General features: G+C 50.1%; 2 protein-coding genes across 2 annotated transcripts in view; one reads left to right on the forward strand and one right to left on the reverse strand.

Annotated features, from left to right (window-relative positions):
• ERCC6L (ERCC excision repair 6 like, spindle assembly checkpoint helicase) overlaps window positions 1–307 on the reverse strand; it is a 5,697-nt gene extending 5,390 nt beyond the window's left edge. The window contains exon 1 of the mRNA XM_009284611.1: window positions 273–307. Coding sequence (XP_009282886.1) covers window positions 273–307 — 35 coding nt within the window. The remainder of the gene's footprint in view (window positions 1–272) is intronic.
• Window positions 308–312: 5 nt separating this feature from the next.
• OCRL (OCRL, inositol polyphosphate-5-phosphatase) lies at window positions 313–21,764 on the forward strand. Its single transcript, XM_009284612.2, has 23 exons — window positions 313–341; window positions 464–561; window positions 1,479–1,517; window positions 2,204–2,314; window positions 2,394–2,489; window positions 2,899–3,019; window positions 3,110–3,271; window positions 3,843–3,944; window positions 4,412–4,526; window positions 6,408–6,524; window positions 6,676–6,863; window positions 8,413–8,524; window positions 9,632–9,741; window positions 10,738–10,873; window positions 11,816–11,926; window positions 12,234–12,399; window positions 12,617–12,852; window positions 16,233–16,256; window positions 18,714–18,833; window positions 19,059–19,143; window positions 19,686–19,813; window positions 20,659–20,770; window positions 20,887–21,764. The coding sequence occupies exons 1-23, from the start codon at window positions 313–315 to the stop codon at window positions 21,009–21,011; spliced, it is 2,643 nt and encodes an 880-aa protein (XP_009282887.1). The 3' UTR covers window positions 21,012–21,764.
• Window positions 21,765–21,931: the final 167 nt, after the last annotated feature.

A 21,931-nucleotide genomic window follows, 5' to 3' on the forward strand; every position in this document is an offset into this window, starting at 1 on the left:
GCCGCGGCCGCTGTGACCGTCTCGGGAAACTTGGAAGCTGTTGAGCTGCTGTGTTTAGAGAGGGGCCGGGAGGCGGAGCGGGTTCTGGCCCCCGGCGTTCTCCCTCCGGCGTGGGAGCCGGTATCCCGCGGACAGGGAGATGAGAAATTCGCTTTCTAGCTGCCCGTTCCCACCGAGTTCCCCGGCTCCCCTGGGTGTCTCCGAGGAGCCAGAGCCGCTGCCACCCTAATGCTGAATCTGCCCGGTAGCAGTGAAAGTTGAGCGGCACTTACTGTCTCACCACACGCTCGTACGTTTGCACCCCCATCCTGTATGGCCCTGAGCTTTTTTTCCCCTTTCCCGTCTCCCATCCCGGCAGTACAGCAATAGAAGTCACACGTTGCGTTTCTCTGTAAATACGGCTCTTGTGACTGTATTAACGTGTCTGTATATGAGGAGGGAGTGGCTTCTGTGTTTTTACAAGCCTTTTTTCTGTCTCCAGGATAGTTATCCATTCACAGGAGAAAGAAAACTCTGATCCGGATTATATTCCCATCAACAGCCGCTTTAAATGCGTACAAGGTACTGACTCTCCTGGAGTGGGCTCTCTTGCGGTGGCAGGAATCCACTGCTGTTTATCGGCAAAACCCGAATTTAGTGGTGTTTCTTGACCTGCCTCCTGAGCACCCATATAGATTGAATGCTTCCCCGTGACACTAGAACTCGCAGTTTATGGTATCCTGCTTCTTCCTCATCCGAGGGGGTAGTCTTTCCATGTCAGCATACAAGTCGTGAGGAACTTGGCTGGTTCAGATGAGTGCTGGGCTTGGCATCACACAGAGCCAAGCGCGTTCAGCACTTGTCTGCAGCGGCTGACATTTGGTGTCCGCTGGCGTCTGTCTGTCTGTCTTCTCCACAATGGCAAGAGGTGGGAGCTTTAGTCCGATTCCTGCGTGTTTAGATCAAAACTTCTGTAAGGTCTGGCAAGCTGTCAAGTCCAAAGAGCCACCCGTGGAATGGGAAAGAGCTTTAGGCCTTGTCTTGGAAGAACTTAAACAGCAGTGTATGCCCCTGGGGCAAATGCTTGTTCAGGAATAAAAGCACCTTCTCCTGGATTAGTTTATACCCTTCTATGTAATTCAGCGTGGTTCTGGCCCGTCATTTTTGCTGTGTAGACCAGCTCTGAAGTTCATTGTCAGGTTGGTCTTTCCCCAGGGAGCTGCACTGATGTGGAACAAACCACCCAGGTGTGCGAGAACTCTTGAGTATTAGGAATCTCCCCTGTGACACTTTGAGTGTGGGAAATGACTGCCCAGGCTGTCCAGATATGACCATTCTTTCTGCCGGAGCCATTATTAATAGTGCGGATGTAAATTAAAGCTGTTTGTTCCTTTGTTAGGACTCTTCTGTGGCTAATGGTAGGCAGAATGCTTTTTTGAGTACTCAGTTACTGCAGCGTTCAGTGTGAACTCTTTTGATCCTGTTTTTCTCTTTTCCAGAGGCAGAAGAAACTCTACTGATTGATATAGCTACAAACAGTAAGTTTTATAACTGCAGTCGCGCGGCTAAAGCTCCTTTCAGGAAACAGGCTGCCTGCTGGGCACTGCCGCGTGCTTATTTTACCTACCACTTCATGATCTTCCTCCACATTTTGTGTTTGTCTTTTGACCAAGCAGGGATTGTATTTCCTCTAATGTTGTTGTCTGGCTCTTTTAGACACTCAGTTGTCATGACAGACATGGTCTTAAATGCCCAGATTGAAGTATTGGCAATTGGTCAGACTTTAACTTCTTAAATCTTTTCTCAAGGCCCTGCATTGCACTCTGAACCATTCTTATCTCCCTTTCGTTTCTTTGACCTGTACTTGAGCCTAGGTTACTATCTGCCTTTTTCAGCGTTGACAACGCTCTGTCTAGTCACCAATTCTCCCTTCCCTTTCAAGACATTTTTCTTACCACTTTTAGAGCTCTTCTCTGCGAGATCGCAGTAGGGAGAAGTATTCCTAAAACCAGGAAAACATGACTGATGATACCCCAAGCCGGGGGGGCGGATCTCAGAAGCGCAGGGAAACTAGTTTAGGTGCAGGTTTCCATCGGAAGCAATAGCTGGAAGTTGGCGTTCATTGATGAGCTCAAAGGATACCTAGAAAGCCTGGTCACTCTCAGGGCATAATATCTGTGAACCAGCCTCGACTGACTCTGTGAGTCTGTGTTTATGCCTGAAGCAGGCTGTAAGGTCCGGATACAAGGTGATGAGACAGCGGAGCGGCTCTTTGAAATCCCTGATGAGGAGCGTTGCTTGGGATTCCTTTCAGAAGTGCAGAGCATACAGGAAGGTAAGCAGAGCTATAGTTGCGTTTGTGAAATCCTCTGGCTGCCAGCAGTTTCTGACGGGGCTGATTTTTTTTTTTCCAGCCCACCTGAAAGCTTCTCTTCCTGAACCTAAGGACTCGGCCAGCTGGCATCAGGTGGAGAAGAACCTCCCAGGTCTATTGCAGGCCTCTTCTTCGGGTACTGCCACCTTTGTATGCTCTGTGGTCTGTACAGTAATGGGGCACTCGAGGATAGGCAGCTGTGTCTGACCCTGCACTCAGCAGTCTGGCCTCTGCCCCATTTCCTCGCTTCAGGTCACCCTGCACAAAATAAAACGTCTCGGTCCTCGGATTCTGTTGCCCTGGACCATTCATTCCTTCTTGAGTGCTGTCTTCTGCCTAGTGCCTTGGTTTGTGTATGTTAAGCTCCCTCCTGCCTTGACTTGCGGTTAGTGCCCCTTTCTCTCATTCCCTGAGGCTGATGACTTGTTGATATATTGCTATTATAATTTGCTTTTTCACTTTCTGCGGAGTTATATTTTTTCCTTCTTGATCTGAGCTGCTTTAAATTGTTTCTCAAGGCATTGCATTTGGTTTTTTCATTATAGGAGCTCTGGGGTTTGAGGATGACTTCAACGCTCTAAGCCTAGAAGATAAAAGAAACGTGCAAAACCACCAAACGGGATCTCGCCGGGAACCCCCACCTCCTCCCGTGCCTCAAAATAGGCAGTAAGTAACATGGTGAATCTGTTCCCTTTTTCCCCTTCTCTTCCTAGACAGCAGAACCAGTTTTAATTCTGCTTTTGTCTTCCTTCCTAGATTTCACCGAGAGAGAGAAGGTACATCAAGAGACCAGCCAAAAGTGACGAACACTATGCGCAAAATGTTTTTGCCCAGCACCCAGTCGGGACAAAGAGAAGGCCTCATCAAACATGTGCTTGCCAAGAGAGAGAAGGCATATGTCAACCTTCACAACTTCAGGTTAGAGCTGTGGCTGAGGAACAGCGTGCATAGAGACAAAGCTGTTGAATCTCTTCTGTGAACTCAAATCTAGCCCAGGTTTGAAATCTGACAGCTGCTGATGTGTGGCCAGCTTGGGCGGCTGGACGAGGGTCGGTGCAGACTGAAAGTCAATAAGTGCCTGCGGTGCAGCTTCTCCTTTTGCATCTTTTCCCCTGTGTGTGTCAGATCTCTTGACCCTCAAGTAAGACTGAAGCGGTTGGGCAGAAGGAGGATAAAGGCAGCCATCCCACCACACTGTCTTAGTGTTGCCCCACATGATATCATGCTGAAAGAGCCAGATGTTCGCCGGGCCCAGTGAAATGTCTTTAGTTTTGTAGCATTCTGCAAAATCCCCGAGATAAGTGCCACTGAAAATGAGCCACGCCTAGAAGAATTTCCAGTTGCCCCATAGTTGGCGTGGCCCTGCGCATGGAGAGCTCATGGGTTGTGTCTGCTCCCGGCCTGAATGCTGCTGCGCGTGCACTGGAGAGGCTGGGCTGGTGCGGTTGTTACTGTGTTTTCTAACAGTTCAGCTGCTTTTGTGTTGTAGATTTTTTGTGGGAACATGGAATGTGAACGGGCAGTCTCCAGACAGCGGCTTGGAACCCTGGCTGGTGTGTGACACAGAGCCTCCAGACTTCTATTGCATCGGGTGGGTAGCCATGACCTCACGTTTACTTAGGGTGCTGGGTTTCTTGTTGCTTTTGCTTGGATGCTGGTGGGCTGTATTTGTTTTAAGTTCCTGTCGTGTTCTCAGAGGTTCCACAAAGCTGAGCTACGCCTCAGAAGAGCTGTCTGAGGGGAAAGAGCCATTTGGATGAGGCAGAGTATCGGGTTAAACGAGGCTGGCGTGACATAACAAAATAGATTTTCCTTGAGGCATCCACAGAGCTCTCTGGTCGTCCTCTGCCTAAAGTCATACTCCTCAGAGAGATGGTTGCTGGAGTGTATGGTCTCAGAGGCACTGTGGTGAAATTCTGCTGCTTTATTTAGCAAGTGGGAATAAGGAGCTTCTCTTCCAAGAAGAGCTGTTGCTAGAGGTTTCACATTGGACCTTCCTGTAGAAAGGGGATGATCTGTAGGAGAGGTGGGATGTGCTGAGTTGGCTTGGTTTTTTAGGTTCCAGGAGCTGGACCTTAGCACGGAGGCTTTTTTCTACTTTGATTCTGCAAAGGAGCAAGAATGGCTGGCTGCTGTGGAGAAGTCCCTGCACCCTCAGGCTAAGTATAAGAAAGTGAGTTCTGTTCAGTGCTGTGGGGTCTTGTCATAGAGTTGGCGTGATGGGAAGGAAAAGAGAAACGGGCTTCCCCTTTCCTCACCTGACCCAAAGAGCGGTGATTGGAGAAACCAAGGAGGTGTACTTGGCATGTGTGTACCTGTGCGTGCGTCAAGTATGCCAAATTAAATCTGGAGAGTCTGTTTCTGCCCCACAGTTGCAGGGGGATATTGTGCTTTGAAGTAGAAATTTATAAAGGTGGGGATCAAAATAACTTTATAAAATACGAGGTCGGTGTCAGGGAAGTAGTATGCTCAATAGAATCATAGCAGTGGGTTCAAGTTCTTTATCTGTGTTACCCTCTCACCTTTGTACTAGAGAAGCAAGGTGTCACTTGAGCTGGTAAATTAAATGAATAGCTTTTCCTTGAAGGAATGGGATAATTTATGAGGCGAAATCTTCCAGAGGCGGCTGCCTTGGGACAGAATTGCTTCAGTTGTGGCAGCAGGACTTTATTCTGGCTGGTTTAGAGCAAGCTGCTGTTTTTTCTCTCTGCTGTAGCAAACCTTTCTGCTGTAGGTACCAGTCCTAAATACATTAACTACTTTCCCCTTCCTCCTTAGCCAATGTGTTCACTGTCACACCCCTGTCCTGCTTGCTTTTGATTTGAACTCAGTGGCATGTGTATCACAGCAGGAAAACAGAGCACCTTGCTGAACTGAGATTCATCGAGAGGGAGCCAGGGGTCATGACCCGAACTGCGGAGGGGCTCATGTTCCCGTCCCTTTGCTTTACTTGGGGTTTAGGTGAATTTCTCCCACCCTCGTGAAAGGGAGAGAACAGGATGTGGCTGCAGGCAGGGGGAAGTGACTGAAACTGTAGACAAGACTTGCAGTTGCACGCAAATTCCACTCCTGCAGAGTGGACTGAGTACTTGGGCTCCTCCAGTTGAATTCTCTGTCTTCAGCTTCTTCCCTCACTACATAGACTTAATCCCAACACATCTTAATGTTTTTATGCCTCTAAAGTGAGCGTGTAGACTTTGCTCAAGAAGATTAGGCCTTGTCGCTGGCTTTCAAAGTTGTGACCCCGCTGTTTGAAGGTACAGGGAGGTCATGGGCTGGCAAGTGCATTGGCTTAGCACGTGTAAAAGAATCGGCGGCAGACCTGAGATCCCTGCTGGGACGGTGCACGTCAGCGCTGTGTTAACACCTGTGGGTTGAGCTCTGCAGTAGAGGAGAACCTCTTAGCTCCAGAAAGAGACTCTTTTCATTAGAGAACGAGTGTTTTCTGAGAAGCAAACAGTTTGTATAGCTTGGAGATGGCTGCCTTTTGATACCCTGTGTGTCAGGCACGTTTGCCTCGGGGAAATAAGAACTTTTCTGTCCATTCCCCTCTAGCATGTGTCATTGGCTCTGCTGTAGTTCTGAGTAAGCAAAGGTGAGCACCGACTCCCAGCTGGACCTGCAGCCCTCAGCAACAGCCATAGCCAGCAGCTCTCTGCGACATGCCTAAGTAGAGCACCCGGTATCTTCCTCTGGTTGTTTTGCTGATTAGAGCACAACTTAGTGTAAAAGGCTGAGACTTCATGAACACATCTGCTACGTATTTGTTAAGTTTCTGTTACCTCGCAAGACAGCCCTGTTTGTCGGGAAGCACCAGAATGGGGAATGTAGTGAGCTCAGCACAGCTGATGGCTATTGGGGGATGATAGATTGTCCTCCAGAACCTTGCTTTGGGACAGGAGGTCCTTTGGGTGGTGTTGCAAGCAGGGATTGAGTACAAAACGTGATGGGGAACGGGGAGAGCCAGAGAAGCAGAACATCCGGCGGAGCAGGCAAATCAGAACTGTGTTTCCACTGCCTTTCTGGGAACTCAGGATCCCTTTTATTTTTGCAGGTGCAAATGGTCCGTCTGGTTGGGATGATGTTGCTCATATTTGCTAGGAAGGATCAGCTGAGCAATATCAGAGAGATCATGACGGAGTCTGTGGGCACGGGAATCATGGGAAAGATGGTGAGTCACTGAGGCCAGTTTGTTGCTTCCGTGTATCCACGCAAGAAACGGCACAGCCTGGTTTTGTTCACCTGTCTGTGCCATTCCGGTCTCCTCCCTGGTGCCTCACCTGCTGCCTTCTCTAACGACCGCTGATACCTGCTCTCCCCAGGGCAACAAGGGCGGTGTGGCGGTGAGGTTCGTGTTCCACAACACGACCTTCTGCATTGTCAATTCCCACCTCGCTGCTCACGTGGAGGACTTCGAGCGGCGAAATCAGGATTATAAGGATATCTGTGCTCGGATGAGTTTTGTAACCCCTGATGACAGTCTACCTCAGCTCAACATCATGAAACACGAGTAAGTTTATGTTGCTGTTTTCCCTTTTAAAGTGGTGTTGAATAATCCAAATCAAGTCAGAATCACAGCGACAGGAGATTTTGTGCAGATAAGTTTTCTGGCTTAATAATATGACTGAAAATGCCAAGGCCTCTGGTGTGCTAGAGCTCCTGCAGTCAAACTACGTGGTCACCTTCTCGCTGCGGTGACTTGTACAACCTGTCTCTAACGGCCCTTTCCTTGCATGTTGTGTATAATACTTCAATTTCAGCAGGCACCATTCCTGAGCCAATGGCTGAACGTTACGGGGCTTGAAGAAACCGAGGGGGTTTTTTTGTGATGGGAAATGGGAGTATGAGTAGGGGAAGAAAAGGGATAGCAGGATGGGCAGAGGCTATGCTGTTTAGGCTTTTTTGAGTAACAAGTGCTTACGATTGCTGTTTCAGTTTCTTTTTAAATTAATTGGGTGATACGCAGCCAATACTTGATTATTTTTTTTTAAATTATTATTTTTAATGAGGTGACAGTGGTGCCGAATAATCCAAATCAAACTCAAACACGTGTACGACAAAGCATATAAATTAAGTTTTCCTAAACCTGATACAAATGATTAATACTTCTGTAGGTAACATTTAAACCATTTAAAAACTGAAAATAAAATGTAGTGTGGATTAGTACAGAAAAAGCTTCAACTACTAGATTATCCTTCATAATCCACTAATGGAAATTTTTGAGGTTTGACTATAAACAGGAAGAGCTTTGATACTAGAGAGGGGTTTAGATTTTAATCTTTAAATGAAACCTTTATGGAGTAATGAGTGAATACCACAAATGTTTCTTTAGCTGCTGGTAATGAGAAGGCTGTAGGTCTGTTTGAAAGCCCAGAGAGGAGCAGAGTAAGAGCAGGTGCTGATGAGGTATGGCTGATGGGTGAGGTAGGACAATAACATTCTGGAGGTCGTAAACTCAACAGGAACCTAACTCTGCTTTTGCCAATTCTGCATCAGTCAGTCTTTGCTAGGTAGATGATACAGTAGTGGCCTGATCTGGTTGAAAGAAAGGCAGTGGAAAAGGAACTGGTAAAACCATGGTATCACACGAGGTACGAGCACGCAGACACATGTGCATCAGCCTGCCTAACTGGTTGACAAGCAGGCTCTGCTTAACGAGCTCTGTCATTGCCCTCCTCTGTACACAAGAAGAGCTGGAATGCTAGGTGGATTTTGTGTAGCTTGAGAGGTTATGAAGCTTGGTGAGATTCACTGGTTTCACTTCATTAGAGAGTTGGTGGTGTTCTCAGGCTTTTTTTAAGACTGAGGCAAGCTCAGGTATCTCCCATTAAACTAAGTCTTCGATCCCATGTGGGATTCTAAAGGAGATGGACTTAGTACCGTAGTATCTGCTGCCGCTAGAAATTCTGCTGTCAGACTCGATCTTTCATGTCTCCTTTTGTCTTCCATGTGTCTCAGCCTTAATCACCAGCAACAAACCATCCTATGCCCCTTCTTCCCTGTGTGGCCTGCGATACTAACTACTGGCTCTTCTTTTCCATGTTTGTCTTTGTTTTCAGTGTTGTCATCTGGCTAGGAGACTTGAACTACAGGCTTTGTCTCCCTGATGCCAGTGAGGTGAAAAGTCTTATCAGTAAGAATGAGCTTCAGAAATTGCTGACATACGACCAGGTCAGTGAACTCCGCTTACGTTTGCTCCGTACTTGTGAGGTCGTCTTGGTTTAAGATGTGCCTGTGCTTGGGAGGAGCTGGCAGACACTCTGCCGTAAGTGTCTATAGACATAGACGCTAGACCGAGCTCTGGGTGTCCTGGTGATATCAACCCCCTAAACAAAAATAGATTGTACATTATACCGGGGTTAACTGGATGACTCTGGCAATTACCGTAGAAGTGTCTCTGCATCTCATTGGAAGAGTTCTCTCTTACGTACAAACTACAAGCTAGAACATAGGAATTTGTAACAGCAACAAAAGCTGCTGTAATCAGTGTTCTGGAAGAGGTATTGATTTGGAGACCAGCGCTTGTAGCCAAGGCTCCCTGCTCAGCCAGTTTGACCTAAATTCTGTGCTGTGGTCTTCCCTGCTCAGCATTTCTTTGCAGCACACTGAAAACCGAGACAGCACCAGATGTGCCTTTAAGATGAAGGATTGTACCTGTGAAACATGAACAGAAATAGTGTGATATCATCTCTGACACGCTACTTAGCAGTAAATCTGATTGATTCTGTTCTGTGGCTCTTTTCTGCTGTACTGCGGAGCTTCGTGCAGAAAACAGCTATAGCTTAGATTTTTGTGAGGAAAACAACTAGGAAATTTTTTAGAAAAGTAAATGAGAAAAGGAAAGTAGTGACAGGTTGTCAGCCAAGCGCACTCCTGGAGGCTTTTGCTAAAATGATTGGTAGTGAAATATTAATGATGGTGATGCTTAAGCCTGAAAACTAATGAAGGCATTTAGCACAAGTGGAGCAATTAATATTTCCCTTAACTATTGTTTTATGCTGTCTGCATGGTCTGGTAAGCAGCGCTCTGCTAATTTGTATTCAGTCTGTTTAGAAAACATTCCACTGATGTGTCGAATTTTTACCTTTGTTAAAGGTATAAGGTCTGAGAGGCAGTTTGGGGGATGTCTGGTGAATCCCATGGCCACAGGTTGCAATTGCTCTGCCTATAGATCTGTCAGATCTCTGACACTCTGCTGGGGGGGGGGGGGGCGTGTTTGGGGTGGTTTGTTGTTTTTGGTTTTGTGGTTTTTTTAAAAGTGTTCTTTTTCTGCTTTAGCTGAATATTCAGCGCACTCAGAAGAAAGCATTTGCAGATTTCACCGAGGGAGAGATTAAATTCATCCCCACGTATAAATATGACTCTAAAACAGATCGCTGGGACTCCAGGTAAATCGGCTGCCAATGGACATACTTACCTATGCCACAAAAAGTGTTTTCTCACAAAACTTGATTTCCTGCTTCCTAGAGCTGGAAATAACCTCTCAGCGTTATGGTGATGGCTGGAGTGCACAGACAAGTTTGTACTCCTTCGTTTCCCCTGCTTTCTGAAATAAGCAGACCCCGTATACGTTGACCAGGCACATGCCTTAAACCTCAGTTGCTGCTGATTCCAATAGATGAAGGCAGGTAAAGCATGAACTCACAGGTGGCCCTGCACTGGAGGGTTTTTTCTGCTACCAGGGACAGACAAACGTACAAAAGGAATTTGAAGAGATAAGGAAACACGCTTTCTGAGTCATCCTGTCCCCTGACTTGCACAACCGCAGGGGTGGCTACTCTGCGATAGCAGCAGTGGTTCCTGCTTGCTGCTCTCTGCTTGGTGCCTCCCACAGACTTTTATGCATCTGCTGCAGAAGCTTGCTCTAAATGGAGGAACTCCCAAGAAGGAGTTTCAAACCATATAGCGCTTGGATTTTACTCTGCCTTTGTTTATGAATCAGCACAGTAGTTAATCTGGAGAAAGGTAACCCAGGATTCAGACTTCATAACATAATAGTAATAGCTGAGTAGACTTTCCGTAGTGGAAACCGTAAGCGATGGATCAGATTGTAGTGGGCAGAAAGATCTGGCAGCAAAAGAAACTAGTGCAGCTTGGGTCACGGTACACATGGCTTCCGGCTGTGGAAACAGTCTTGTTTGAGGTTATTCTGTTTCCTGATGCTGGAAAGGATGGCAATTTTAGCTACTGTATAGGGAAAGGGGAAGAGAGCAGAAGAAATAACATAGTATTCAAGTTGAGGGAAGTGGTAGGAGTTCATCCCATCACTGCTGATGCAGTCATTGACGGTGGGGGTGGAGGGAGCTGCCTGGCTGGGAAGAGGAACAGCTTGGATGGTTTATTAGGATTGTTGGATTTCCCTGGTAACCCGTTATTCTTTGTAGTGGAAAGTGTCGTGTGCCAGCGTGGTGTGATCGAATCCTTTGGAGAGGAGGGAACGTAAATCAGCTCCGGTATTGCAGTCATATGGACCTGAAGACTAGTGACCACAAGCCAGTCAGCACACTTTTCTGCATCGGGGTAACTTTTTTTTATATGCTAGGGTAGGATCACAATATTGTCATGCATTCCTTCGGGAGGTGGTTATATAGTCAAGGCACCTCTGCTAATGCTGTTGCAAGAGGACAGAGTAAATAAAAATAAGGTGTGTCCACTGTGTAGGTGTGCTGCTGTTTGGGAGCCGTGCCGGCCTCTGCTCCGCAAACAACTCGGCAGCTGCGGTCTTCATGTGCAATGCAGCTTAGCTGTGTAGCACCGGGACAGTGTTATGCCACAGTAATGCAGGTGATTGCTGGAGTTTACCCGAGCAGGTGTAGTCATGTAGTAAATAGAAAGCCATTCCCATTGACTGCTTTAATGATGCTGCTTAGCTTCTGGGGTATAATCCATGATATCTTGTACTAGGATGGGTGAGCTACTGTTTTTTCTCCTCTGCAAGGAGACACAGCAGAAACCTGTAAACAGTTGTGCCTGCTGTTGCAATGTTGCCTCTGATGTGTTGAGTGTGTCACTGGTTCACATCTGAATTTCTTTGGTGAATGGCTGGCAGCAGATTTGGGTTTCCTAGCTTACTGAATAGAGACAGTCCATGTCCATTTTTGCTACCTCCTGCTCCCTAGGTAGCTCAAGTTTCCTTAAAGGAGAGCTTTTCTCCTCTTCCTCTGGAGAATTGTGAGTAATGCTGCAGGATGCCAATGCTGTCCCACAGAGGTCACCCCCAGTAATCTCCCAGTAGTGTGACCAGTGGCCAGAAAGACCCTAGTAACATCTGTAGGGGTAAAATATGTGTAAAGTTGCATATGCAGCTTGGAGGCGCACCCATGCGTGCAAATACTCTTAGCCTTTCAGCTGCAGATAGCAAGTGCTTAGAGAAATATTTCACTTCTGCAGTTCACTCATGATCAAAAAAGTTCCTGTGAAGCTGGTCAGAAACTTTGCTGAGTGTTTTGTGATCTTCCACAGGTAAAGGTTGTGGATGAACAGAAGTATCGGAAGTTGTTTGAAGACATCGTTCGTATAATGGACAGAATGGAGAATGACTTCCTTCCTTCGCTGGAGTTAAGCGGGAGAGAAGTGAGGATGAAACCTGAATCACTGTCCCACTTCCCAAACACAGCAGCCTTAGAAGTGCTAGGACTACTTTTAAAGACTTTGATTCAGTAAACTGGATTATAGGAAATTGAACTTTATCTATTATCTCATGATCAGGAATTGGATTTCAAGGGACATCTTGTCTTGGCCTCTTGGCAGGTCTTCTGTTAGGAGTTCTGCGTTGTGTGGGCACTTCTCAGTCATGGGTTGCCACTGCAGAGTCTGGGTGCCTAGCTGTGTGTCCCATCGAGGCCACTAACGTGATTTGTGTTTTCTCTTTGCTCTGCAGTTTGAGTTTAAGAATGTGAAGTTCCGTCAGCTGCAGAAGCAGAAATTCCAGATCACCAATAATGGGCAGGTCACCTGTCGCTTCTCCTTCATCCCAAAGCTCAACGATAGCCACTACTGTAAGCCATGGCTTCGGGCCGAGCCTTGTGAAGGTTACTTGGAGCCAGGTGAGTTTTACCATGGTTTCTACAGCGTGTACTGGTGTAGACTGCCACCCCATCTCCATTCAGACCTTACCATCTTTCCCGTGTCTCACTTTTCTTGCCATCATCCTTGTCTGTGTGTCTTCTCAGTTTTGTGGCCTTTGTCCCTGTCACTATGTTTGTCCTTCTCATCCCTTTTGGAGAGTGTCTACATGTTCTTGAGAGGTCCTGTCTGTTGCAGATGAGAGCACGGACATCTCCCTGGACGTGTATGTCAGTAAGGACTCAGTAACCCTTCTGAACTCTGGCGAGGATAAAATTGAGGATATTCTTGTCCTTCACTTGGACCGAGGGAAGGACTATTTCCTTACTATCAGTGGGACCTACCTGCCCAGCTGCTTTGGCACCTCCCTGGAGGCCTTATGCCGAATGAGACGACCAATCCGAGAAGTTCCGGTCACCAAACTCATTGACCTGGTGAGTAGCAGCGTTCTGGAGCAGCTCTCTTAGCAGGGAGAGAGCATATTCCCTTCTGTTTACTCCTAAAAGCAGGAGTAATGCCTTCAGCTGTGCTGGCTCTGAGCTGACTTACTTTTTCCAGAGCTTGAGGTGCTCTTTTATTATTTCCCTCCACCACAGCCAATGGCTTTTGACAGCCTGTACTTTATCCCCTCTTTCTGAGTAGGTTCTAAATATTGTTTGGTGGGACAAAAAAGTGATCGCAGCACCTTGTGTTTTGTGTTACTGTCATGTCGGTGCTGGCAGGCTCAGCTGGGTGGCACTGGTGTGTCGTAAGAGGTATGATTGAAATGCTCTCCTCCGAGGTGCCTAGGCTGCTTCTGCAGTGACGAGGGCTCCAGGATCCTTTTCCTTCTGGACGCTTGGGGCATTCGCACGGCTCAGGGGAAGGAACAAGCAGAAGCAGGAGGACTGAAGAAAGGACTTCGATGCTGTTAGGTGTACTGATGAGTACAGCTCAGCAAATGGCCAGTCTCGCAGCCGCTCTGGCCAGTTCCTCTCACACCGACCGCAGTGAGCAAGCTCTTCTGTGGCGCAGAGATAACCGTTTCTCTCCCCAAGCTTCACCGGCCCCTAGCATCAACGTTCATCCTTCTGAAGCCGCTTGTGTGCGCGTGAGGGGGTGCAATTGTGCCTTAGTCACCTTTTGTCTTTTTGGTATCTCATTCTTGTTTTCGGCCTGCGTTCATTCCTCTCTTCTGATGGCCTTTCCTGCCCTTGCTTCAGGTGCAGCAGTTCCTGAGTTTTAGTCTATTTACCCATTCTTGTTTAGCCAGGAAAGCCATTTCTTTTTTGTTCACCTGAAAGATTAGCCGTGTTCTTTTAGTCTCTCCGACATGTGATACCTTTCCTCTCTTCTCCTATCTCGCAGTCTCATCCTTACGTGCATTTTTTTTGTCCAGGGAGCTGCTGTTTTTTCACATCTGTAGATTTGACAGCTGCCACTCCCATCTGCTTACACTTCTTTCTCTTCCCTTTAGCAGCTGCACCGTGCCTCTTGCTGCCTCTTCCAGTTCCCACCTTTTGTTGTAGGTGTCTACTTTTCTCACAGGCCCAACGTACAGAAAGGCTGTTTTTATACCAGAATTTTAATCTCTGTAATCACAAGATCAGGCTAAGCAGAATCCAGGTGGCAAGATACAGTGTTTGCTGCCTCACTTCAAGCAGCTGTTGCAGGCCTCGGGCTCCTCATACTTTTCAGGATACGATTGAAAGTCAGTCTTGTTCTAGAAATGTGTTGAACTTGGTCTGGAGCGTTTCATCAGTCTTGGTGGCTTTTCCACCTGCTTTTTCCTGCTCAGTGCTCAGCACTGACTTCTTGCGTGATAGATAGGAACTCGGGCCTAGACTCTTAGCTTCTGCCCTCGCAGACACACACTATTACTTTTCTAAGTGTACTTTGAGGCTTTTTCTGCTTCCTTTACCTATAGGTTTCCTTCTTCTGTTATTCAGTGAAACATGTAGAAGTACAGGAAGCAAAACAATCGGAGAAGAGCACCCCGTCCCAGTATCTGCAGCAAAGAAACAGTCTCTTGTGTCAGTGAGGTCAGTGTGACTGCAGTACTTCAATCGGAACATGTTAGGCAAGCTCAAGGAATATGATGTATAACGGCCCAAAGCAAGATTTAATCACTTAGATTATAAAGCTACTGTCATGTTAGAGCTATTTTAGGTCTGTTGGTTTTCATCATACCTGTGAGTTGAGAAATTCCTGGAGACAGGACAAGCCGAGCACTTTCTGCAAGGGAGAGTGGTGCACATGCTAACCACTCTGCAGCCCAGAAGCATTTTGGTCCAGTTATGTGTATTTAGCTGATGTTTAGACTGTGTGCGAGGAAGGCAGTGTGTTTGGGTATTAAGAACCATTTTCCCTCCTGCACTTCCGTAGTATTAGGGCTTGTCATTCACTGCATCAAGCATTTTTCTCAGCCTGGCTAGACTGTATCTGTTGTCTTCAGCAGAGGGAGATCTGGAGAATGCAGGTCAGTAAGGGTCTGAGAGGCAGTTTCATGCAGGATAGTGAAGTATCGGTGGGAGCTTGTTTGGAAATGGCTCTCCTAGTTCTCCTGGGAGAAGCTGCTGTCACTTGAGCATCTCACCTTTAGGATTTCAGTATTAGTGTCTCATCCTATTTTTTCTTGGGATCCTAGTGTGGGCTTTAAAAAGCCTCTTGAAGAATCTTTCTCGGGAACAGGTTAGTCTCACGGAGCTAATCGTGCTGAACGCTACAGGAAGAGAGGTGAACAGCAGGGCAAGCAGTCAGGTAGGTGGTAGTGAGGCTGTTGAGATGACTCACCCAGTTATGAAACGAGCCTCTCTCCTGTGCAGCGTGGCTATCTGGCGTCCCAAACCTGTGACTGCGGTCCCTCCCCCTGTGCCTTGGAAGAAGAACCTGCGCCAGCTCATGTTTGGAGCAAGCTGTTCTCCGCAAGAGGCCGGTCTGTTGTGGCTGTGTTAAAACTCAGTGAGCCTCCAAAGGAAGCAGGCACTGCAGAAGTCGCAGGGGAGCCCAAGATGCTGCTCCCTCCCAGGCATGCCCTGTGCCGTGGCGGCTGCGGCTGTGTTTCCAGATCAGCCCTTGAATGCGTTTCGGTTGCTCCCACCCTGAAAGGTCGATCCGCCAAAACTCAGCTTGGGCAACCTGCTTCTGTTTCCGCCTGCGGACTCCACTAAACAGTGTCTTATGCTGCCAGCCTGCACTGCGCTGGTCAACGGATGCTGCGTTCCAGGATCGCCTGAGGGATTGGACAGGCAGCCTGGAGGGGGCTTTGGCGTGCTCCTCCTTGCAGTGTGTTAATGCTATTAGGTTGAGACAGACGAGCAGCCTGGGGTTTTGAGCACAAACACTCATTTCCCTGACTATACGCAAAGCTGCTTAGGGGGCCTGTTAGCTCCACAGCTGCCACACACTCAGAAATACAGATTTAGCCTAGTGAATGTTTTATCTCTGGCCTGGTCACAAGGGAAGATAGCTGAAATAATACAGGGATATTTATTTCTGACCAGGAAGATTCAAGAAGGGGAACTTCTTCCTGGTGGACACCTCTCATCTGCCTGTGGCCTGACTGTTTGCTAGGTAGTGAACAGTGGTGCTGCAAGGTCCCTTTGAGGAGTTTGTAGAAATCCTGACAAGGTTGCGCATCATGTGAGCAGGATTTTTGCTAATTGGCAGGCAAATCTCTCTCCGCAGGTTTAACTTTGGCCATGTCAGCAAAAAGTGCGAAGGACCTGGCATTCAGTGGGTTCTTGTAATGCAAATTAGGTTTCTGCTTAATCTGAGAGTGCATTCTCTCTCTTAACGATACTTTTTCCTCTTCTCTCTTTCCCACTGCTCTCAGGGAGAAGACAGCTTCTTAGAAAAGGTAACTCAAGCAATTGCTGGGGAAGTCTGCTTCTCAATGACTTGTTTGTAAAGAATGAGAGTTTTCCCTTTGTTTTCTGCTGAAGAGGGAAGGGGAGGTGGGTGCAGAGGGAGCACTTGTTCCAGCAAAGCCTCCTTAGCACAGCTGTGGGCTAGATGAGAACATGTAGGAGCACAAAGTGACCCCGTAGCCAAGATGGGCCAGCCCAACTGAGCTGCTTAAAGCTCACCAAATTTGCTTTGGGAATAAAAAATACTCTCCTGATCTTAGCAGCAATGATAGATATTTCCAGAAAAGATTGGCAATCTTTGACATACCTGAATTAGCTCTAACCATGCACATAAGATGGGGTTCACCATAGCACTCACTTCAGACATGTGGGGAGAGGGCTGAATTAGAAAACTGAAGTCTTTTGCTCTTTCCATCTTGTTGTGTCCTTATGGAAGCTGAGGGAGGGCCTCGCATGGGAGGCAGACGTTTCTCTGCTTCCTCGAGCGGCAGAGCTTGGGCTGCCGGCTCTCATAGCCACCGATGCCTGAGCAGGATCGCTGTTTTGCTTTGCGCTTGTGCTCTGCGCTGGAGGCCAAGCGAGTCAAATCTGTCATTCGAAGAGCAAGTGGGAGATGCTGGTGTGTGTGTGTGTGGCAGCGTTGTTCCTGCTCTCCCTGGGCTGTCTCAGATGTTTGGTGACTTGTTTGAGCTGGCTCTGTGTGGGCTTCCTGGGCTGGGTGACTTGTCCCTCTCCAGGCTCAGTGCAGTGGCAGGGTAAAACAGGAGAGGGAACGGGTGTCTCCTCTCCCAGAGGGGATTGAACTCGGGTGTTGAACCAGATAAAGCTCCCAGACTCCTTCCTAGCAGTGGGGAAGGGAGGAGTTTGGTGCCTGCCTCCTGGGAACATCCTTTTGCAGAGCATCTTCCTTCCCGCGGAGAGGACACGGACGTGCCTTGCCTCCCTCGCTCACGGCAGGAGAGGGCGCTCGGTGCCTGGCTGATGCACAAGGAAAACCGAAGGCCCAGTGCCGCCTCCGCCGCCGCCTCCTCCTCTGCCCTGAGGAGCCCGGAGCCTTCTCCTCCTCCTCTGCTCTAAGCAGCTGGGGTCTTCTGCCGTGGGGGTCTCCGCAGCTCTCCAAGTCATGCCAGGGGCAGCCTGGCAGAGTCGAGTGCTGCCCCAGCACTCGGCTCCAGTGCTGCGATGCCCTGGCGTGGGGACTTTCTGTTGAAGAGCCCTTAGCTCTCGAAGAGGGTCCACAGCTCTCACCTTTTCCCTCTTAGAGAAAAGTTGTAATGCGCTTGCCTAACATGCTGCTTCCGAACCTTCCCTGTGTGCTTGGATGAATGAGGCAGACGTGTAGCCATGACCCAGCGTCGGCTAGCTGGGTAAAATCTCGTGGTGTGTGGGGCAAAGCAAAGCTATACTGTGCTGTGCGGCGAGCGTGGCTATTGCCCATGCTGGTGGGGCTCGTGCCAACCTGAGGCGTCTGTGGGTGCACCGGGGGAAGCCGAACCCAGCCCCAGCTGGCTGTGAGTGATTGTGTGTGCTGCAGAGGGACAGCGATCGCAGTTGTCATGTAATCTGACAGCTGAAGTGAAGCGCTTTGCGTTTGGGTTGCGGCGCTCCTCTCTGCTGGTGTCCTTGGCTTGTGTTCCTGCTTGTGCCGGGCTCTTCTGGGTGCTTCTGCTGAATGTGCTTCAGGAGAGCTGTGCATGGCTTCCTCCTCAGGATCGCACGGGAACATGAGTGATCATAAAGTGCGAGTAAAATCAAGCAAAAAACATTGATCCCGTTAAAGATTGGTGTGATGGAGATTTCTGAGCAGTTGAGCTCGTCAGCTGCTTTGCATGAGTAAGCGGGAAAACGTGACAAGGGTGTCAGGGTAGTCGGTGTTCAGCAGAGACCTCTCCTTAGGAAAACCAGGGAAGAAACTTTAGGAAGCTGGACTGGTTTAGAGCCCAGAGGGCAGACATGGTCAGAGCACCCAGGAGTCAGGAAAGGCACGTTCTTGACTCTGCATCCAGAGGAGATCAGCTGGATGAGCGGGGCGCGGTGACTGGATTTAACCTAAAATGTGGAAGCTAATGCAGCAGAAAGACTTGTTTAGGCTCCAGTCCTCCAGAGAGCTGGCTGCAGGGTGTGGGGTGGGAGTTGTGATTTGGACAGGCCATCTCGACCAGCAAGAGACCCATCCTGTGGGAGCTGGTGTGGCTGGGGGGAGCTCCTCTGAGGTGTGGCTGAGACCGTCTTCTGCAGTTTCATGGTGGACCAGGGCAGGCTGTTCTGTGGGGCAGCGGGAGGGCGTGGAGCTGGGACCTACAGAGCGATGGCTCTGTGCTGTAAAAGCAAGTAAGGGCCAGATGAGTCCTGGGTCCTGCTTCTCCCCCTACTCCAGGCTTTCTTTACCAAGGCCCTTCCAGAGGGACTGAGGTTTCCCTGAAACCTTGTGTGCTCTTTGCCACCAGGAGAAATCTGTTCTGCCATTGGGCTCCCTGGACGGTGAGGAGGCAAGTGGGATGCCACTGCAGGTGCCGAAGGAGATCTGGCTCTTGGTGGACCACTTGTTCAAGCATGCCTGCCACCAGGTGAGGGAGAGGGCCTCTGCCGTGCCGGGAAGCTCTGGAGAGCTTGATGACCTGATTCATCAGTAGCAGCTGGAGATTAACTCCGGTTTGGTATTTATAGGGCAGGGCTTTCCCCTGTGCTTGAGGCGCACTGGCTGGGGGTACCAGCTTTCACCCCGCTGTCACCATGTGCCTCAGCCTTTGTGAGGAAGGTGACTTTGTCCATCCCTGTGCTGTTTTTGGCAGGAGGACCTGTTCCAGACTCCAGGCATGCAAGAAGAGTTAGAGCAGATCATCGACTGCCTGGACACAAATATCCCTGAGACAATCCGTATCCTTGCTGCGCCTGATTTTCCCAGGAGCCTGCTGGATCTCAGCTATGCTGGGAGAGCTCACTCCCAGGAGAGCTTGTCTGTGACCTTTAGCTGGCAGGGTCCCTACTGGGGGGTTGGCTCCCCTCTGTCCCCCCAAAGATAACCTCTCTTGAAGCTGAACGTATGCTGGCTAAAGCAGCCACAGGGCCAGAGCTCTGGAAGCTTCTGCAAGGCTGTGCCAAGCGCAAGAGCTGATGAGGGTGGACACTGGGGAGCATGATCTGGAGAAGGGGCTAATGGAGCAGAGGACTTCCGTGGGGCTAGAGGGTGGGCAAATGCAGTGCAGGGTGAATGGAACAGCATTTTCCATGGATGGGGGAGAACAGAGGAAGAGGAGGAGGGCTTTGGTGTCAGGGAGTGGTTAGGCAGGCAGAGGACTTGCAAGACCTGCAAGGAGGAAGCAGAGACTGAGCAAGTGGGAAGGAGGGGAGGCAGGGTGCAGACTGGGGAGGGAGGTGGTCCATCTGCTCAGCGTGCCCCTTGATTCCCACCGGTCCAGCGGGCAGTAACCACTCTGTGGCTGAAGCACTCCTCATCTTCCTGGAGGCTCTGCCAGAGCCAGTGATCTGCTACGAGCTGTATCAGCGGTGCCTCGACTGGTCGCACAACAGCCGGCTGTGCCGACAGGTGCGGTGCTGCCTCTGTCTCTGTCCGCTTGCTGCAGGCTCAGGGCAGCCCTCCCCGCTGCTGTGAGCTCTGCCTTGGTCCTGGGGCTTGCTGGGTCCCGCTCCCTTCCCGTGAGCTGGCGAGGGGCTTTGGGAGCAGGCACTCGGAGGTTCTTCGCAGTGGGCAGGATGACCTGGGTGCTCTGGCAGTGCTTTCCTGCCCCAAGGTCGGCACTGCAGTGTTTTCCAGCAGTCCTGGTGGCTTCCAAAGAGACCCCGAGTGTGCCCTCTGTCACCCTGAGCTCCTGGGGAATAGCAGCCCCGGGGAGTGGAAGAGCCTCCACTGGTCTCGAGGGCTTAAAGCACCTGCTCAGAGCTGCAGTTCCTGTGCTTCCTTTAAGGACTATGAGTGAGTGGCTCTTAAAATTAGCTGGTGGGGCAGCAAGCAAGGCCAAGCATGTCCTTGGGCAGAGGAAGAAGTTTTGGGGTATGTTTTCAGTACTAACATCAGGAAACCTCTTGTCCTGGTCCTCGTGCTGCTGCTGTGCAGCCAGGGGGGTGAGAGCTGGGATCCAACTGGAAACGAGCGGGAAGCAGCCCCCGGGCAGTGGTAGTTTTTGCCTGATGATGCAGTTATCCTAGAGGCAGTGTTACCAGGAGCCAAAGCCCATGAGTACCGTCAGCACTAGGCTACAGCTGGTGGCTTGTTGCTTTCTTTCTGGGCCTGTGGCTCGCGCTAGTGGTCACGCAGCGGCCTCAAGGCAGCAGAAGGAGGAGGGCTGCCTGTCGGGAGTCCGGAGTGCCACAGCGTGCCCAGGCTGCAGCGATGTGAGCTGGGAGAGCTTCCTGTCTCTGTTTTCTTTGCAGGTGATTTTTCAGCTGCCTCGTTGCCATCGCAGCGTGTTTCGGTACCTAATGTTGTTCCTCCGAGAGCTGCTCAAATACTCAGAAGACAACAACGTCACTGTCGCCATGATCGGTAAGTGTGTCGTTTCTCTGCTCCGCTCCTGCAGCCCCCACTGAAACATAACCCCTTCCTGGTGCATTTCAAGGTCTCCATTCCTGACCAATAACTAATTTTGCCTACTTCTGCAGCCGCCCTGTTCTCCAGCCTCCTCCTGCGCCCTCCACCCAATCTGATGGCAAAGCAGACTCAGCAGGACCGCCAGCGTGCCATCAACTTCCTCTACAGCTTCCTGCTTGCCGGGGATGAGGAGTGACTCCTGCCCGTGTGCCAAAGCTGAGGCCCGTGCCCCCAGCCTTGCGCTGAGGCCGGGCCTCTGACAGCTCCAGAAGGGTAAAAGGCTCTAAGCTACTCCAAGTGCCGTGTTTACAGTTGGAAGGAATGTGTTCCCCTCTCCTTCCCGCCGCTGTACCCTACGCTGCAGAGGACCTGCGCACTCATTGCACTGCCATCCACGACAGGAGCCTCCTGCTTTCTCCCTGGGAGCTGGGTGGATCTGTTGATACCCAAGCACTGTGCCAGCGGCCTGATCGTCCCATGGCAGTGCCACCAGTTCCCCGAGTCACGCTTCTCTCTCCTTTTCACCCCCATCTCCCTGGAGCCGTTGCGGGGAAGGGTGGAGACTGCCGGTGCTCTTGGAGGGCCGTGGCACAGCTGGCTGGTGCTCAGCCTGCATGCTGTGTCCCTGCGGGTGCGAGGCACGCGTGCTGGTGTGTACTGACTGTACTGGTGAGAGCCACGCGCTCTGCCCCAGACTGGTGGTGGGCATGTGTCACCCTCTGCCGCGCAGCAGACCAAGCCAACCCTGATGCCCCATCACTGTGCTATGAAAGCTGGACTGTGGCTGTCCCAGGAGGGTTATCTGGACATTTGGCCTCTTCCCTTCAGCTGGGTGTTACCCTCTCCCCTCCCTCCTGGAGTGTAAGGTTCCGGCGCAGGGGTCCCTCTCTGCACTCCCAGCCTTCTGCCCGCTGTCACCTGGGCCTTGCTCTCCTCTCTCCCTTCCCCTGTGCCCCAGCTTCTTTCTGGGTCGCGGGGGTTGGTGGGGGGGTTGGAGGGGCCTGGGTAAGGTAGGGCGGTGAGCTGCACTCGGCTTCTTCAGGGCTGTCCCTGTGCACGGCACAGAGCAGGACGCAGCTCCTGTCCCTCCTAGCCCTGCTTGCAGAGCCGCGGGGG

Source organism: Aptenodytes forsteri, unplaced genomic scaffold, assembly GCF_000699145.1.
Source record: "Aptenodytes forsteri isolate BGI_AS27 unplaced genomic scaffold, ASM69914v1 Scaffold455, whole genome shotgun sequence".
Classification (NCBI taxonomy): Eukaryota; Metazoa; Chordata; class Aves; order Sphenisciformes; family Spheniscidae; genus Aptenodytes; species Aptenodytes forsteri.

What these genes read in the sequence shown, in the direction of transcription:
- OCRL (XM_009284612.2), top strand. Translation starts at nt 313, where the DNA reads ATGGCCCTGAGCTTTTTTTCCCCTTTCCC. An exon ending in AAATATCCCTGAGACAATCC is followed by an intron (nt 19,144 to 19,685) that starts GTATCCTTGCTG and finishes CCACCGGTCCAG; the next exon opens with CGGGCAGTAACCACTCTGTG. An exon ending in ACAGCCGGCTGTGCCGACAG is followed by an intron (nt 19,814 to 20,658) that starts GTGCGGTGCTGC and finishes TTTTCTTTGCAG; the next exon opens with GTGATTTTTCAGCTGCCTCG.